We start from the raw sequence: 19037 nt of genomic DNA on the forward strand, positions 1-19037 counted from the left end.
AGCTTATGCTCGCGACTTTGTCCGCGTGGACTTCACAAGTTTCAACCCCCTATTTCACCCCCTTAGGGGTTGAATTTTCAAAAACCCTTTCTTAGCGGATGCCTACTTCAAAATAGCTATCTGCATGCCAAATTTCAGCCCGATCCGTCCAGTAATTTGAGCTGTGCGTTGATAGGTCAGTCAGTCAGTCAGTCACCCTTTCCTTTTATATATTTAGATAAGGGGAATCATTCAAGCTTCTGTCAACTATTGCACATTCGTAAGTCATCTTCTGCATCAATATCTAACAGAAGCTATATCCGTTTGGCAGTCTTTACTAAATTGTTTTCTTTAGTAAATTGTTTTGTATTCCTTTTAACAAATATGGGGGATTAAATTGTTAATTGTAGATTGATCACAGACTCTTGCCAATCCTGTGTGATTAATTTGTGTAATTATGTTTTTAATATTACTGCCTTTGTGGCACTAGTCAAATATAATATAATCTATATATAAAAGGAAAAGGTGACTGACTGACTGACTGACTGACTGATCTATCAACGCACAGCTCAAACTACTGGACGGATCACGCTGAAATTCGGCATGCAGATAGCTATTATAACGTAGGCGTCCGCTAAGAAAGGATTTTTCAAAATTCAACCCCTGAAGGGATAAAATAGGGGTTTGAAGTTTGTATGAAACTCTGTCAGTTTTGAAGTGTCTATAAAGTTTTGTAGTTAATATTTTTGCAATTTGCAGTATGACATATTTTATTAAGCTCATATGTTAAAATCTCATTGTTAAAGATCAACTCTAAGTGTGTGAAACAGGGGTTCAAAATTTGTGTAGTCCACGCGAACGAAATCGCGGGCATAAGCTAGTAAACATAAATTCCCATCAATAAAATCAATCTAGTAGATTGGTTTTATTGATTACTTGATTTAGTATAATTTATGTTTATTATTTTACAGTTTATTTACAGGGAATTTTATTTAATATAATTTATGTTAATTTTTTTTATTTTTAATATTACAATAAAACTTAAAGCTAGCTTTATGTTAATTATCTTTGGCTCATATAACAATTATTTTATTGTTTTCTGACTACACAAATACACCAATTGTGGTAATAATTTGAAAATTATTAAAAGTAAATAACCGAAAATGTTAAATTTGAATAGTAATTATTTCACAATCTTGCGGGTCTTGAATTTGGGTATGTATTTTATAGTGTTTACATACACTTCGTATTGTTTTCTATTCTATTGTATTTTATGTATCTACCTAGTTACGAATTTATGATAATAAATATTTACAAAACCTTAAAACCTTTTTCTTTCTATAATATAGTTATAATTAAGTAGCTCAAAGAGTCATAGTCTTGTAATATATATTTTTAAACATGTTTTAAACAAACGTTAATGGAATTATTAATGTTTATTTAAAACGTGTTCCAAAAATATAAAATATTCTAGTAAAGTACATTTAAATAGCATTTAAATTTTCGCGCTCTCGCACGCCTAGCGCGCTTTTAGTGCCCTCTTGATGTGAGTACACGCGTAACTTTGAAAAAGAAATCTAGAGTCGCACATCTATTTCTAGTATATAGTAGATAATCTATGCTGCAGCCTGAGCATCACTGAGCATTCCATTACTGTGGGTCCCTTTATTTCATTTTATTGTTCTAAGGAGGGAATTATTTAAGTAGGTAAGTAGTTAGTTACCTACCTATAAAAATAATACAACTTACCAAAATATTTCATTTTAATTATTTTTCTTTTCGATTTGCCTAGTTTTGTACGTTTTACAATTAAAGCATGGTTAAAATTAGATCTGTTGCTATCTATAAAATAATACGAAATGTAAAAATAGTTTTATCAAAATGATTAAATTGCGATAAGTATTGCATACACTTAGAATAATAACGCTGCCATACATTTTGATTTAGGCTAGATCTAGAATAAATAAAGAAACAAATAATTATACTTAGTACCTACTAATAGAAAAATAGGGTACATACTTTTGTTAGAAAAACAGTTAAAATATATTTTAAGAAAAGTACTTAGGCATAAACTTTTAAATTATAAACCTACTTAAAACTAGACTATATTACATGTAAGGACGGACATAAACATCAACATAGATATAAGAATTTCATTAATCCTATATTATAGCAAATTGTCACAGTTCTCTAAATAAATATTTTGCAAAATGTAGGTAGTTAACTATTTCTTGAAAAATATTTATAGTTAAAATTTAAAATACCTACTAAAAATTTAGCAGTAGTCTATGGTAACAAAAATTACAACGTAATGTGTATAGTCCGCGACAGGTTTAGATGGCAATCGGAGTATGAGGCGGGTGGACGCCCCGCACACCCGCACGTCACTCGCGCTCGCCCGCACTGGGTTAGCGTGGGGGCTGTGCGGGTATGCGGGGTGTTGCGCGAAGCGAAGTTGCGCTTTTCTGCGCAAACTAATTTTGCCAATGTAATTTATAAAAGTGGCCGTAGGTAGTCTTAATCCTACCTAATCGATTTTATATCGATAATTGACTGAACAATTTCATGTCAATTAATGAGATCATGTTTTTTATTTAACATCCTCAGTCCTATATTATTTTATTTTTTATTAAAAATAATTTTTCGGAAGTGGCTAACCCGTAGCCGTAGGTAATATTTTTTTAATAGCTTTGAAATAATTTTAGGATGTTTGACTGAACGTACTACCTAGTAGTTGAAAAAAGGATTACATAAAGATAGATATTGTAAATAAATGCAAGAGTGCAGTACCTAATTGTACCTAAGACGTTTTCAGTCTTTTCGTAGTATGTCTTATATTTAGTTACATTTCTTAAGAACTAAGTACCTATCAGGCAAAAATTACAATAGCTATAATATACATGAATCATATTTAGTTTTTAATAGATATAATATTCTTCAAAAATATTTATAGTTTTCTTTTTTTAAGGCCACTAGTAGACGGTTATTCTAATGACGGTGTTTAATAGTCTTATTAAGCGGTAGTAGTATAAACACAAAGTCTGTTCACTACCCTAATTTTTCAGATAAAGATAACAACTGTCATAATAATATACAACCCTATAATACGTTAAGCAGTATTCAACCCTGTTACTAAAACATAACGTTTAAAATAGATTTTTGGTTAACTTATTAATCATTACATTGCAGTTTCCAAGGGTTGACTGTGAGATCGGCTGTCTTCGGAGAGTTGTGGGTTCATTTGCGAATCCTCGAAGTCGAAATTCGTTTCTAATAATGCTTCAGATCGGGAGCGAGCATGGAAATCAGAAGGATATGAGAGGTCTGGGGACGAGTGCGGGGAAGAGTCGTAAGGATAGTCGGGAGTTTGTAGTGGGCTTGGTAGTCGATCGTCGTAGTATTGAGGTTCATCTGTAAAGTAAAAATGAGAGAAATAAGTCAGTGAAAACTTAGACAAACATCATTTCTTGGTTGTGAAAGGAAAGATCCTTTGCGGGTTATTAAAGTTTCATGTCGCATAGCGTATTTAAAAAACATCCGAGATTTAATTCAAAGCAAATATACCTTCAAGTTTCCTCTGTCCGAAAGTAGTTGTAGGCATAGCCCCGGGTTGAGGTTGTTCCGGCATCCTCTGCCTCAACTCCATTAAGAACGACAATCTTGGCTGTCCACCGTGGTTCGGCGCTCCATATGGCCCGAACATCTTCCCCTCCCTCTCTAAGTCCTGTCTGAAGAACATCGGTTCTTCAGATTTGTCGATCCCTCTTAAGGGTAGCGTATCCGATGTGAAATATTGCGAGTCGCTTGTCGGTGATAAAGTGTCATCATCTTGGGGTGACGTGAGACCACCTGGGTGATGTATGATTGGCAATTCTTCCGTTGCAACGGTATTCATTGACGGTGCAGCACTTGCACCAGAATTTTCTCTGTATCCTTCATTTTTATAAGCCAGGTCATACTTTGTGTTTTGTGGGACACTATATTCTGGTGAAGCGGGTTTCTTATTAAATGTGCTGTGCTTGAGCTGGATGACATTATTTGGGTTATGAGCCTCGTAAATGTCGAAGCTATGGTTGTCTTCTATGGAGGAATTGAATTGACTTTTTTCCATTGACTCCATAGACGCTGTGGATGCGAGCATTTTTTTGTAGTCAGACCCTTTTGTTAGAGTATCTGTTGAGCGGGTACTCTGTGAAAGATGATAATGATATTAGGACTAAAAAAATTGTTCTAAAGATTCTATAGACTTATCTCCAAATTTATGTGGGCTCGTTACCATTTGCGTCATTTTTCTCCTATAAGGCGTATCGGGGAATCCTCCATTGATACTGCCGATTGAACGGACAGAATGTAGAGATTGTCTAATAGAGTTACGTCGTTCTAATCTTTGAAGATGTCTGAAATAGAAACAGATTGAAAACAGATTAAATTGAAAAGCAAACCTATGTGCAATAGAAAACCTCAGTAATATCAAAAATTACCTGTGCTTAGATTTGGAGTACCAGCAGATAAGTGCAGCTGCAACTAAAACAACGGTTGCTAGGAGTACTCCAACGAACGCAACGGCCAATGTATCTCCACGCCACGACATTGGATCGATGGTTATTTTAGGATCTAGAATAAAAACATTTTTATTGTTAAGTTGACAATTTCATATTTTTTAGGGATATTGCTAAAGCAAAATTTTTAACAGTATGCTTCAAATAGTTTGACTAGTTTGCATAAAACAGTTAGAGGATGAAAGAAATAAAGTTACCGATTTCGCAAATGAAAGTATTCTTTTGATTACAATCCGTTATCTCTATATTTGAGAAGGCGAAAGAAGTGCACTGAGTAACGTAGTCGATATGGTTGACCCACACCCTGTCTCCATACTGGAACCATTGGTTCTGGCGTTGTATGAACTCATACAGCACGTCGTAGTTGCCGGATACGTATGGCATTGATGAATTGTCAGACTGTAACAGAAAATTTAAACCAGAATTTAAATGGGTCTTAACATCTGCATTACTCGATGAAAAATTGATATTGACATATTCTATCTTCTTCTTCTAGTCCCTATCTATTATTGAGGGTCAGTAGTCAGTTGTTTAAACTTCTCCTTGTTGTTGTTTATACTATAGCTTATTGTATATACCATAATGTGTAGGCCATTCTGTCTTCATTTCCTACTTTAATTTGATTTGAACTGGTAGGTCACATCAGTTCTAATTTTTTGTTTGTTTTAGAGCAGAGGTCACTCAATCTTTAAGCTCTTTAATTTTTTAAATCAGATAACTTCTCCCTTGGAGTATCTATTCCTGATCTGTCGAAATTTCCTGTCTACTTTACTAAGACCAACATGAAGAGATGTAACTATTTCAGTAATATTAGAACGCTTAAAAATAAGATGCTCACCAAGCAGAAAAGTCTTGCCTCCTCATATGTCATAGGAGCACCCACGTACATATAGCAGGTTCCAGCTACTGGGTCCCATCCGGGTGGACATTTACCTCCACCCAATATTGTCAGATTGTTCATGTAGAATGGCCTGGAAACAAAATAGTTATTTCGAAATAAAAATTCTCAGATACAGCTCTTTGTAATTCCTGGATTACGATTTGCCAAGTGCCAACTAAGTAAGAAACATCTAAAATAAATCAATAATGGATCAAATATAATCTTAAACTTGAAAATTGTAATCAAGATTAAGAAGTTGATACTATATTTGAAGCGAAAGAAGAAGATTAGCAAAACCTACCTATAATCTACTTCAAGTAGCAACGGGTTGTCTGACTCGTCTCTGATACGGCCCGCTACAGCAAGGCTTTCGTTGTAGCTCCAGTAGTTGTGTTTGGCATCTATTCGCGTACGCCACAGGTCAAGAGCGCTAAAAGACACAATTGTTGGATAAATTCGGATTGACAAAGAATTTTTAGAGTCCTTACGTTGGCTTTTGTTTTTATATGAGAAATAATTAAGTAAACTGCAAAAATATGAAACTAAAACTAAAACAATAAAAAATATTTCGTATCTCAATAACATAGGTACATTTGAAAATATGGACAATTAAGGCAAGCTTACCCCGATTATAGTCCAGAAAGATGCCATCTCAAACTAAGTCCCAGTACCCATATTGTGGTTTAGAAAACGTAACTAAAATACTTTTACAGTTAACACAGAAGTTATTATAATAAGTAGGTCACGCAGAACTTACCTCATATAATTTGGGTTAAAATCGACAAAGCTAAGGTCCGCCCAGCCATGCAAAAAAGAAACATGCAATTTATTAGTTTATTTTAAAAAAATTGATTTCGATCGCTTATTTTGGATACTCAAATAAATGCGATAATAGCAGTAGTACCTACCAGTAAAAGCACATACCTACTTAACTGCAATTTTAACAAAAATATGTCTCAACAGAATCGAAAATTTTGTGCTATTTCTGGATTCAAATAAGCACAATATAACCGTCGACAAAGATACTTATCGAATAGATACTTAATAATAAACAATCATGCAAAGCTTCCTCCAAGCGTCCAACTAATAAACATAAATATAATTGATCAAAATATGCTCAGTTAAAACTATCACTATAAAATCGTCAATCGATGTACATTTTGACAATATATAACTTACAATTAGTATTAGTGTCATACTTAGAACCTTAGAAAACTTACATGGATCTGTTGACGGTAATCATTTCATAATCGTTATCGGGGTTGAAGAAGATGTTATCAACATAGTGCTGGCCAGCTGTACCAGCAACCACTGTTGCACGGCCATCGCGATCTAAAGCATAGTTTCTGAAAAACATTGATGCGATTAAATTCGAAAAACTTCCATAGGTAAGTAGAAGTTATAGGATAGATCCAACTGAAGACCTGGCTGAAAGTGATGACGTGCGTTGTGAAACAAATATTCCAGCTAGTAGAACGTCGATTTACTACAAGAATTCAAATCAGGTAGATTCAGTTTACAATAACTATGAATTCGTCTGTAATTCTATAATCGCCAAGACAAGTTATATAATAAAACTCAGTTTATAGTTGTTTTAACTATAATTAATGATTTTTGATATTAGTGAGTGCTTGCAATAGGTAAACCGACGACTTATAAAAAAGGAAAGGAAATGGACATAATCAAGTATCTAACATAGGAAAAACTCGAATTAAGTAGATAGGTGTTCTAATAGTGATATTCAAGTAAATAAACGTACCTATAAAATCCGTTATGCGATGTTGTTTGGTAGATCGGCAAGCGCACTTTATGGAAACCAGACACTTCCAAAATCCTGAGCCCTGTATTTCGGTGTACGTAGTTGTGCGTGAAATTGGATACCACTTGGCGTAGAACTATGACATCTGTATAGTTTGCTCGGTTGCGGGTGAAATAATTACGGTATATTGTCACTTCTTGATATGGTGATGACTGACGACCTGAATATAATAAATAATGGATTATGAGACGCCAAAGAGAAACTAGAAAAAGCTTAGAAATATATTTAAAATTCAATGGGTAAAAGTTTTCAATTTTGATAAACTTACCTTCAACTTTGAGACAGGGAAGATCGTGATTAGACAAAAATAGATTGTTGTGAATCCAACCACGGAGAGAAGTAGCCGAACTTCGTGAATCGGCTCTAACAAGTATACCCCCAACATTATTGCGCACTAGATTGTTCTGAAACAAGGGATATATTCCTTAAACTAGGAGAATAGAAAAGAAACGATGTCGTTACTTCGGTTTCATTAATATCACTTACTCTAAATACTAGAGTCTGTGTGTTCTGGACATCAACTATTACAGCAGCTTGGCATGTAGTGAAGTTGCCGTAAAGTTTGAGACAGTTGCGAGTAATTTCATTCCTTGAGATGGCCACTAGCGGATTAACTTCGCCTACAGATTGGTATGTGATAGCGCCGTCGCGATTATTGATAAACTCAGTGTTTGATATATTATGTTGAACGTCGCGACCTGAAATGGTTCAGATAGTTAAACAAAAATTCTTAGTTTATTGTATCTTAGTCTATTGTATTAGCTAGTAATAAAAATAATGTTGATGATACTTACTAATACCAATAGCAGATATTGGAAGTGTGACTATTTCAGCAATAAATCCGTGCCCTGCTGAAGCACCATTGGCAAACAGTTTGACGCTTAGACTTGCGCTTTCAGTTCTAAACAACTTCTTTTCATTTGGCGATCCATTTTCTAGATATCCAATTTGGGGTGCTGTTATATTATAGATGTCTCCATCATATAAAGTTATTGAATCTCGTTTTCCATAGTTAAGGGTCTGATTGAATAAATTAAACTGTAGCAGTCTGAACCCAAAAGGTTTTACTCTGTACATGCTTTTGAAAATTTTTACACAATTTACTGGGTTGTTATCATATTTGTAATATATCAGTACTCTCTCTTCTACAGTTATAACTTTCGAACTATCGCATATATCGATCAGAGAAAACAAATGGTAAGGAAGACTGAGTTCCCTCAAAGGTGTAAAGCTTGACTCTTCTGACTCTCTACCTTCGCCATTCAAAGATATAGCGCTGACTCCTTCCCCTAATATATCACTTATAGAATTAAACGATACACTTATTGTATCCGTAGGTGATACCAAATTAATGCCATGGTGCGCACAGTTACTTATGTTAACGTTTTCAATACTTGGATTTTTTACGACACTTTGAACAGCAGGTGATTTTTCATTGTGCAATATACCTGCTCCAACAATTTGCACGTGCTTCAATTGACTTTCAACTTTTTTTAAGGTCTCATGTGTATGATGATCATGAATTCTGTGCTCGTAGAGAGAATATTCGAATTCTGGATTAGTAAATCTTATTCCACCCCAATAATCAAGATTTTCGTCTAAATTTCTTGAACCACAGTGGATGAATACAAAATCAGAATCCCATTTGCATTCATGTCGATGCCCGAACAGTTGACCATTCAACCGAATTGGGCAATCTTCGTAACGATCTTCTGTGCCAACACATTGTAATGGTTCGGGCCATGACCATATACGTGAGAGAGAATTACTGTGATATTCTACTCGTCTGTCGAGTGCAAAAAATATGTTTATTGGATCAAAGCCTAACTCTCGGCATACTACTTGCGCATTTCTCTCTGTAAATCTGCTATCGCACATAGGTACCCACTGTAAAGTTGTCCTGTTATAATATTCTAAGAATCCTTCATTTTTTCTCGCTATATCATTGTCACCGATGGAACAATTTCTACCTGTACATAGCCTGATCGAGTCTTGAACAATAAGTGTTTCTAACTGTCTTCTATGTTTATGGTGACTAGATGAATACAGACTAGTGTCCCTTTTCTCGATTTCACTGGCCTCTACATTGGACATTAATGATTTTGGTTTCATGAAAATTGGTAACTGACTATGACCAATTGCGTAAAGAGTTCCCATAACAAGTATACCAACATTTGGAGCAAACTCCATCACAACTCCAGGATTAATGGTAAGTGTAACGTCCGGCATTACAGTGATATCAGATTTAATGATATAAGGCGTAATACGTGCATCTAGCGTAAGATCCGACGTTAACCTTCCACCAAGTTCATCTAAATTAATAGTATTTTCGGGGCTAAATGTTGCAGATACACTGGAATCAAAGCTGTCTTCAAGTAAATACGGCATATATGTAGCAACTGCGTGATTGTTCCAATCATCAAAGTCAAATATTTGGTTTCTTATTTCTTTCTCATCAGCACTACCCCACCAATTTTCAACAACATCAAGCAGGTTATTGATTTTAGCTGTTTTAATTCCAGCTACTAAGGTATATTGTAAAGCATTATTTCCAAAAAGATTTCTGCTCACTTTTACTTTCTGAATACCTTTAAATCCTATAACGTACGTAGGCTCAACACTTCTCGTCAAGGCACCACGGTTTTCAAGTGTTATATATCTATTGTGTTTCACTTGATTATACACGAAAACCGCATAGACAAATCCCATTATTTCACTTTGACTGTCCATAAAAAACTCCACCATGTTCTGACCATTATTGTGTTCTATCATATTTCCATCTATCTTCATTTTCTTCTCCATTCCTCGTATAGAAATAAGACCTGTCTTACAGTGATTATGAATAAAAACGTTTTTTGTTATGTTAACTGAAGCAAAATGTCCATCTATAACAAACCCAAATTTGTTATTACTACGCCAAGTGTTGTTATGTGAATACACCGAATGGGTGAAGTTCTCATTATATTGCCAGACATATGGCAAACTTATATCGAAACCTCCGTATTTGTTCCTTTCAAAAGTATTATCCTGCATTATATAATGATAAAGGTTATTAGAGCTTCTTAAATCTCGGGCGAAGTGATGTATACCTTTTCCATTGTCTGTAATTAGACTGTTATTTATCATTAATGTTATCTCTGTTATGTTGCTTTCATGAATATCCCAGAAAGGTGTATTGATGTAAATTGCTTCTTCTGTATTATGTGCTATTTCACAATTTATTATCTTCATGGTCTCATTAGCTTTACGTAGAAAATGATCACCAATTTCATTTAAATAACGGTTATAATATGAAGCTTTAATGCCCTTTGTATTTCCTTTTATTTTTGTATTAACAACTTGAAGAGTTGGAATGGGGCCACTTATAATTCTGTTTCTGATGTTTTGTATCGGCGCTTCTATCGCAGTTACTACTAGGATTACATTACCTAAAGCTCTAAGACCACTTTCGTATTTTAATACAACTCCAAAAGTAATACTTGCTGTCGGAAATGTGGATAAATCACGATCCAAGCACCATACAGTACTGGCTTCGTTAATGTTTTGAGAATCGTAAATGCATATACTTTCAGTAGAGAAATTGTGTATTGGATTTAAAAGTTGAAGTCCAAGTACAAAGCCAGGGTTGCATTTAATATTATACGTTTTCACAATATTTTCACCATTATGTTTAGTAAACACTAAATGTCTGGTTTCTCCATTCACTAAAGATATATCCGTTTCATATTCGGGTATCATTATTGGGCGATAATTAGATTCGTCTAAGTTAAACCCAGGATCCAAATTGAACCAACCTGCTAGTTCTCTTTGCTGACGGCCTGTTATATGTGGGTTGTGAAATATACCAGCTAAATTATTATTCTCTATAATAGAGCTATAAACTTTTAGACCTAACTGTTTAAAACTCATGCCACTGCCTCTGTTGTTACTGAATTCAGAATTGCGCACTGTATTAATCGCATCAACCCCATATAAATCAGAGTACAGTATTCCTAATCCATCATGGTAGTTGTTTGCCACTTTAACACTTTCTAAACTATGTCGCGCAAAATCTATTTGCAGGGCAGGCTTAAATGAGTTAGACGAATAATCAAGAAGACCTGCTTTTTCAATACTTACGTATTGTAAGTCTGCCCTTTCGGCGATAACGCTGAATCGGACTCCTGCCCAACTGGTTTCGTAGCATCTTACGCCAACATCATTATCATGTGTGCAAGAATTTTCAAAACTCTCAATTGTTTCTGCTCTGCATTTTGTTATATCATTATCAAATTCTGAACAATCCACATTAGATAATATTATATCCTCAGTCATACCAGCACTTGGTATTTCAATAGGTTCCAAAAACCAATCATCTGGATTTAAAGCTAAGCCAACTTGATTACACACTAACGCTGCATTTACTATATTCCATCCGTAATTACATACTGTTCCCCATTTACCATCAATTCGAACTTGCAACCTTCCTTCGTGAGGAGTTCTACCACCCAAAAGTCTTATTGGTACAATCGGTTCCTGATATCCTGGTGTGGTAGGTTCTAACTCTAGGTCAATTTCATATATACTATCATTTGTCATAACAACTTCTTCTTTCAAGGTGAACGCAATATCGTTGGGTCGTTTTCCTCTTGCTTCTATTTTACCAGCAACCATCATACCAATAGCAGGCGGAAACTTTAATGTGACTCCTGGTTGTAAAATTAACCTACCACCGGGGCGAATATTTATATCCTTATCTACATCGTATTCTCCTTGTCTAATTATTTCTATTCCTTCCACTTCTCCACCGACTACAGATGATCCAGGTGCGTTAAACTGAGGCACATAGAGTGAATTGTAATTTATCTGCGTTGCACCAGGGTTACTGTTATGAAGTAAGTAAGGCATAAATGCTATTTTAGCTAAATTATATCTATCTTTTCTATGGAATAATCTTTTATAAACTTTTTCTTCTTCCGCATATCCGAGCCAGTTATAAGTGCAATTGAGAATTTTACTTTGGTCCTCTACATGTGATCCTATTTCGTATTGGGCTTCTGGGTTATTTATTATATTTCTGTAAACATCAATATTGCTTGAAGCTAAAACAATAGTTGCTGCTACTCGGCTTCTCGGAATAAGTCTAGATGACAAGCCCTCTATGGGTTCAAACGGTTCTTTTACTTTATTATCTCGTAAAAAATTTCTAGAAAATAAAATGTATTGGAGATCGCTGTACGGCGATAGACCAAGGTTTACCACAAATGGTCCTTTGTTGCCATAAAAGTAGTTATGTTGTATAAGAAATCGAGCAGGCAATATTTCAAATTCTTCTAGATATATTCCTTTTATTCTGTTTAATATAGCGATAGCACCGTAATCACCTTGTTCAAAATAATTGTGCTCGATTCTTCCAATAACATTAAGAGCAGGTTGAATTCTAATTGGCACTCGTTGATTTTGATAGAATCTATTATGTCCTATTTGTAAATTGAGCAGTTTTATAGGGTCATTCAATCTCCAGCACGTAGAAATATCTACTGTGCTTTCTATACTTGCATTAAACCAATTTCCTGTAACATTAACCCAACTCTCTCCACAAAAATTTCCATGTAAAATGCCTACTTCTAGGTTCTTAAATATTTCAGAGTATTCAACAACTGTTGTTTGATTTAATGGAACGTATTCTGTTTCTTGAGTATTGTTAATCCAAACAGCAATACCATATCCTTGATTTGAGCTCAATATACTTCGTGATATATTTCGATTTCCACCTGTCACAGTTATATTCACACCATCACCTTGATTGAACGATATTCTACTTTCAGTAACGTTAATATCTCCTGCACCACTAACTACTTGTAAGCCAGCCACATGATTATTATTTGATATCGATGTACGATGAATATGAATTTGGGATCTAAGATTTTCTATCACAACGCCTCTACCATTATTGTCTGAAATTATTGTGTCCGTTACATTTAAATCGTACGTTTTACTGATACCAGAAGTTAGTCTTAGAAAGCCAACAATATCGGTTCTAGTATTGGCATGAAATCTCACATGCATTCGACTTCTCGTTGATGTAACACTTTGTGGTCGTGTGTTATTTCTAATGCTGAACATTAGCAAAAGTTTGTCATTTGGTGTCAAGCCATCGTAAACAAAAATTTCACCCGTATCATTTGTATTAGTCATTATCTTCAAAAAATTTAGAGTAAGGACATGATCTGGTCGCGTGTAAAACTTTTGGCTGCAGTCTCTTTCCATGTTTGAATATCTTGATTGTTCGATAGACATATGAATTGGAAACGTTTGACTAGGTGTAGATGCTAGCGTGCATAAATCGAATATTTCGCTTCGATCAAACTTTTCGTCTAAATTAATTTCGTGAACCACGTATTTGACCCCATCACCGCCGTTGTCGTGAATCAGGCAATTTTCAATCTTTGTCATACCATAGGTTGAATTAACATATATGCCGTAACCTCTATTGTTTTGTATTGTGCAGTTGTTAATTATTATGGGAGCATTTGGGGCGGTAACGTTTATAGCATTGAATGCGGAGTTTGATATTTCTATGTCCTCCATCATCGGTGGTACGCCTATTACGTCTAGAGCACTTGTTGCGTTATTATCTCTCCCCATTCCCGCGTTTCTTATTACGACGTGCACTAGTCTGGACATAGACGTTGGGACAAATAGTGTATTTTCGGCTGTGAGTATTCTTTCGAAAACTGCATTTTCAAATCGTATTCCTCTCCAGTGGATTCCTGAATGACCCAGCTCATTATCGTCATGATGTGGCAAGCACTGGATACCAAGGTCGGGATGAAAGTCGCAAACACCAGATCCTAACTCTCTTGAATTCCAATCGCATTGAAAGAGATCATACTCTGTGCCTTTACACTTGGGTTCCTCGAGTAAGAGCCGTGCTCTCCGGCCTGGCTGCCGATCCATCCAGTTGTAAAATGTTCCGCCCATGAACCCTAATTGCCTGCACGCTGTTTCCATGTCGTTGATGGTCCAACTGGAAAATAACATGTTTTCTATCATTTATTTGTTTTCTAAAATGGATTTCTATTAAAAAGTACTCTGGATTAAACTTTTAAATTTACTTTAGACGATTTACTTATAATAATATTATGACTATTTTGATAATTAATGATGTTAAAAACTTACTTCCTTGAATTTGTACACACGGATCTCCATTGTCCCCTGTGCAAGATTTGAACTCTTCCCGCTAATATCGACGGTCCATCCACTAAACGGATGTCAGGAAATGGCCTTGGTTGCTTTTGTGATTCTTCCGTGCTCGTGAATGTTATATTTTTTCCAGCTTCTCCCTGAAAAGAGGAAAGTAATTTGACATTTAAAAAGTAATTTGCTCATTTTTTTCTAAAACACATATTTTGGTAAAAGATGGTTCTGGAAAATATGTACTGACTACTGGTCTCCGAACCTGGAGTCCTGGACCATATTACCAATAAAACCACGCTTTAAAATTATCTAATTTTATGTGTAAGTACTTTCTAGACGCAACCTCCTTATAGTAATAATAGTCGTCTGTTATTCTGTATCATGCAAATGAATAAAGGAGCATTGCATCTTGTATTTGATTGATAAGCAGGATTTACACTTAAAAATTTGGACATTCCTTTTGGCCGTTTGAATAATTTATATGGATAACTTTTGCATAGATTTTATGAAACGGCTCAAGCTGAACGGGACTTTCCGCCGTCCATTGTCTATCACACGGTTTAGTTCGAAGCATAAAATACATTGTCTTTATCTTTGTTTCCAACTCATTTTATTTTATACTCTTGTTTTCGAAACATACCGACGGAACTCAGTTCGACGTCCGTTTCGCACGTCCGCCTATTCGCGATACGAATCGCCCCCGCTGTTTACATCATCAAATCAAAGCTGAATGTTCAAGCAAAAAGCATTTTGCAATTTCATTGTTCAGAAGGAATTGTTGCGAAAGTTGTTAATGAATACTGTTTTCACAATAATAAAATTTGGCAAAGAAACGGTTATGGCTAATGGCTATTGTTTGTTTACCATCACGCTGAATTTTGTGTTCTTTTGCTTTTAATTTCTGTTAAGTTCTTTGTTTTTTTTATTTGAATCTTTAGTATTTAAAAAAATATTTAGATTTATTTACACTTTTAAGGTAACATTGGATACCCTAACTTAAAACAAATGCAACTAGGCCAAAGATTAATTCACCTTCGTCTATAAGCACAAAGAATGTAACATTGGTCCTTCGAGCCGGATTATTCAGCTGCATGTCTATCAATAAAATATACTTCACAAATCGGACAGTTGTCACTTATACCTATGCTGCGTCGAAACACTCATTTTAACTATCTGGTACAGTTGAATATATTAAGTACATCATACAGAATGAACGGTATGTAAAAGCTTCCTCTACTATTACATAATATTGAATGAATATCTATTGAATTATACTCGTTATTTCTATGATCATAAAGATTAGTTATAAATCTGGTCACTAATGACCGATGCCAACGGCACGTGACGGTATGAATGGGAGACGTGAAAAGACAGGAAGCCATATTTGTGAAGTGCAAGGGCGCTTGCGTGGGCTGCGCGTGCGCCGCCTTTGGGCGTTATGACATCATACCTATTACCTTTCGTGTCGTGACCTTCGATTGGACAGTATTAGAGGTTATTAGTCTGAGCAACATCGGACACACCCGTTTTTATGGTAACGCTAAATTGACTTTTTCAAATACTTCCCTATTTAGTCAGGTGTGTAAAGTCAATAGATTTCTATAGCCTACATCGATATTGTGAATGTAGAATGATGATAAAATCACTAGTATGTTTGCTACAAAAAAAGTATTATTGCTTAAAACGCACATACTCTTAACTCCGATAAGGTGCGTTGCGTGCTCGGAATCGAACCCCCAAACTCCCGAATAAAAGGCCGTCGACGTCTTAAACGCCAGGCTATCGCCGTTTGTGAGGAGGTAAGTTTAAGCTCTGTCTCGAATTTTATGAGTCTTGTATTGTATTGTATTGTACCTAAGTAGGTATATTATAGTTTTTGCTGCTAACTGCTAACTGCTGTGTGCAAAATTTTTTCAATAAATAAATAAATACCAACAACTGGCTTATATGCAAACCAGTGTAGCAACTACGACATACTAAGAAATTAAAGAACAAAAATCCTTGAAACATGATTTTAATCAGAAAAATAAGTATAAATCCATTGAAAACCAGAATCAATAAATGAATCATCAAAATGATTACAGTTTCTTCGAACTTATTTAAAGAAAGTATATAAAAGTGAAAGTAGATGTGTAATTTCCTGCGCTATTTTAAAAATCTGAAGTAGTATAAATCACTAAGATTTTGACCCGCGACTTTGTCTGGTTTACGTTGTCTTGTAGGAGGCCAATTTCTTCATTATAAGGGATCTTCTTCTTCTCGACTCGACGATCACCTCAAACACGGGCAGCCCAAAAAGCCGCAACCGCGATAGCTCGGTCTTAAATAAAGGTAGTCGTCGTGGTTTCAGCCTACTGATTTTGTTCGTGTACTCGTAGTACTTCCAGGGACGCCGGGTGCTTGTGATCTTTATAAAACGTATACCACGCGGGGATTATAAAGGGATGAAAAGTAGCATAATATGACCATGCAAAGAATCACGTCGATCAATAGCTCCAATGGTATATAAGATACACGCGACTTCATCCTCATGGATTTTCAAATTAGCTATTCTACCAGCTTTATCCAATTTATGTTGACGACCTCCCTGGCGCAGTGGTAAGCGCTGTGGTCATATTAGTGGGAGGTCCCGGATTCGATTCCTGGCAGGGATTTGGAATTTTATAATTTCTAAATTTCTGGTCTGGTCTGGTGGGAGGCCTCGGCCGTGGCTAGTTACCACCCTACCGGCAAAGCCGTGCCGCCAAGTAATTTAGCGTTCGGGGACGATGCCGTGTATAGAAACCAAAGGTGTATGGGTTTAATAAAAACTGCCATACTCCTTCCAGGTTAGCCCGCTCCCACCTTAGACTGCGTCGTCACTTACCATCAGGTGAGATTGCAGTCAAAGGCTAACTTGTATCTGAATAAAAAAAAATGTTCCAAGGATATATCATGTAACAAGCACACCACAAATATACTGCTCTCGAAATGGAACATAGGTTTATTATGAGTTTAACGTTATTGGATTATAAAACTTACTTCCCTAATATTATCATATTACCCGAACCTAATTAGGATTTCATGACATACAAGGTAAGTAGGTAGTTGGGTATTAATAAATGACATATCAGCTAGGTGATTCTCTAACTCAGTGTCTAACACTAAATGATAGCAACAGAGGTTGGTTGGTTCTACATTGCTGCTTCACTGGGTGATATCCTTATATTATTTCGTAGAAAACCTTCAAAGGATTAAAAAATGAGCTCGGTGGCTATCATTCAGTGTTAGAAACTGAGTTAGCGAATCACCCTGCAGATGTCCATACTTGAACTTCGTCATAGTTGGTTGAATGCACACAAAACAAAGGGGGAAAAAATAACAAATTGTGTTGGTATTCAATAAACTTAAGGGTTTATCTACTCTACAACAAAAAGTCGCGGCGTTTTTCTCGTTCTACGAAACTAATAACAGGGATAATAGAATTGGTACCATTCCGTGTTTTATGATAAGAAATCGGGATCAGACATTCAATATTATGAGCATATTGAATAAGACTTGAATCTTTTAGCGCATTTATGGGATCTAAAAATAAATAATAATTAATGTATATTTACCTCAGAATACAGAATTACGCTCGCATTATTACTTAGAACTACATAAGTAGATAACATGTGACTTTAATTATATCTAGCTACGATCTTTTGATCCTTGTTTTCAAAAGCGAAATTAAGCGGCAGAGATTTTTTGTAAGTGCGATTTACCCTAATCAGGTTTGGTCAGAGGACGTTAAAAGGACATATTGGAAAGTGTGTATGAGTCAGTGGGGTCGATGTGTCTTCGAACAGCCTGTCTTGTCGTAGGTAGGTTTAATAAAGCTGTGATTCAGATCTAATTAAAAGTTATACCTACCTACACACGAAACTCATCAGTTTGGACAGTGGCGGATTTGTAGTCTTTGCCGCCCCATCCCAGGTAATATAATAGGTAATTACATAGGTACCAGCCGCCCCTTTCTCAGCACTCATCATAATTATATTATAGACTATTATAGAACATATATTATAGACTATTATGTTACAACTTTTAACATAGCATCATTGAATTTTTTGCCACGATTGGCCGCCCCTAATATATGGCCGTCCTAGGCCCGGGCCTACTGGGCCTTAGGGAAAATCCGCCACTGCGTGATCAAATGTTTGATTATACGTTGGAGAACACATGCTGCTTGATTTTTAACTTTGTAGGGTAAATTCTGTACTTGATTTATTGTAGGCACTGGACAGGCACAAAATATGCCAAAATTGTATCTACTACTTAGAGGTCATTAGCCAGAACACAGTTTATTTATTTTCAAGCGGAGCAGAATGGCGTACCTAGCTGTTGCAGCAGAGTGCTATTTTAAGAAGGGTTTATTCGGGTTTGTTGCAATGCTTTGAAATGGTAAGGCGATGAAGTCAAAACTCAAAACCAACTCTAAATAGTAAATACTTATCAATACGATTCCTTTTAATACAGCGAACTGCAGTATTTTACTGCAGAGCCAGTTGGCACCTGCATGCCACCAAGCGTGTAATGGCCATCCTTAGCGTATTCCATGTTGTGGAATCGACTTCCGGAGTGCAAACAATATGTGATTCTT

General features: G+C 35.7%; 1 protein-coding gene across 2 annotated transcripts in view; it reads right to left on the bottom strand.

Moving 5' to 3' along the window:
* Positions 1-1724: 1724 nt before the first annotated feature.
* The window catches only part of bark (protein bark beetle), a 34702-nt gene continuing 17389 nt past the window's right edge, over positions 1725-19037 (bottom strand). The window contains exons 2-15 of one of the 2 annotated variants that reach the window (XM_034970893.2): positions 14399-14562; positions 8032-14246; positions 7724-7935; positions 7506-7641; positions 7178-7397; positions 6639-6764; positions 6176-6205; positions 5720-5848; positions 5377-5509; positions 4736-4937; positions 4461-4593; positions 4256-4376; positions 3544-4168; positions 1725-3390 (exon numbers count right to left, since the gene is read on the bottom strand). In XM_034970893.2, coding sequence (XP_034826784.1) covers positions 3158-3390; positions 3544-4168; positions 4256-4376; positions 4461-4593; positions 4736-4937; positions 5377-5509; positions 5720-5848; positions 6176-6205; positions 6639-6764; positions 7178-7397; positions 7506-7641; positions 7724-7935; positions 8032-14246; positions 14399-14562 — 8679 coding nt within the window. In that variant the 3' untranslated portion in view covers positions 1725-3157. The remainder of the gene's footprint in view (positions 3391-3543; positions 4169-4255; positions 4377-4460; positions 4594-4735; positions 4938-5376; positions 5510-5719; positions 5849-6175; positions 6206-6638; positions 6765-7177; positions 7398-7505; positions 7642-7723; positions 7936-8031; positions 14247-14398; positions 14563-19037) is intronic. The other variant, XM_034970894.2, reaches the window with a different exon arrangement.

This window comes from Maniola hyperantus, chromosome 8 (genome assembly GCF_902806685.2).
Source record: "Maniola hyperantus chromosome 8, iAphHyp1.2, whole genome shotgun sequence".
Taxonomy (NCBI): domain Eukaryota; kingdom Metazoa; phylum Arthropoda; class Insecta; order Lepidoptera; family Nymphalidae; genus Maniola; species Maniola hyperantus.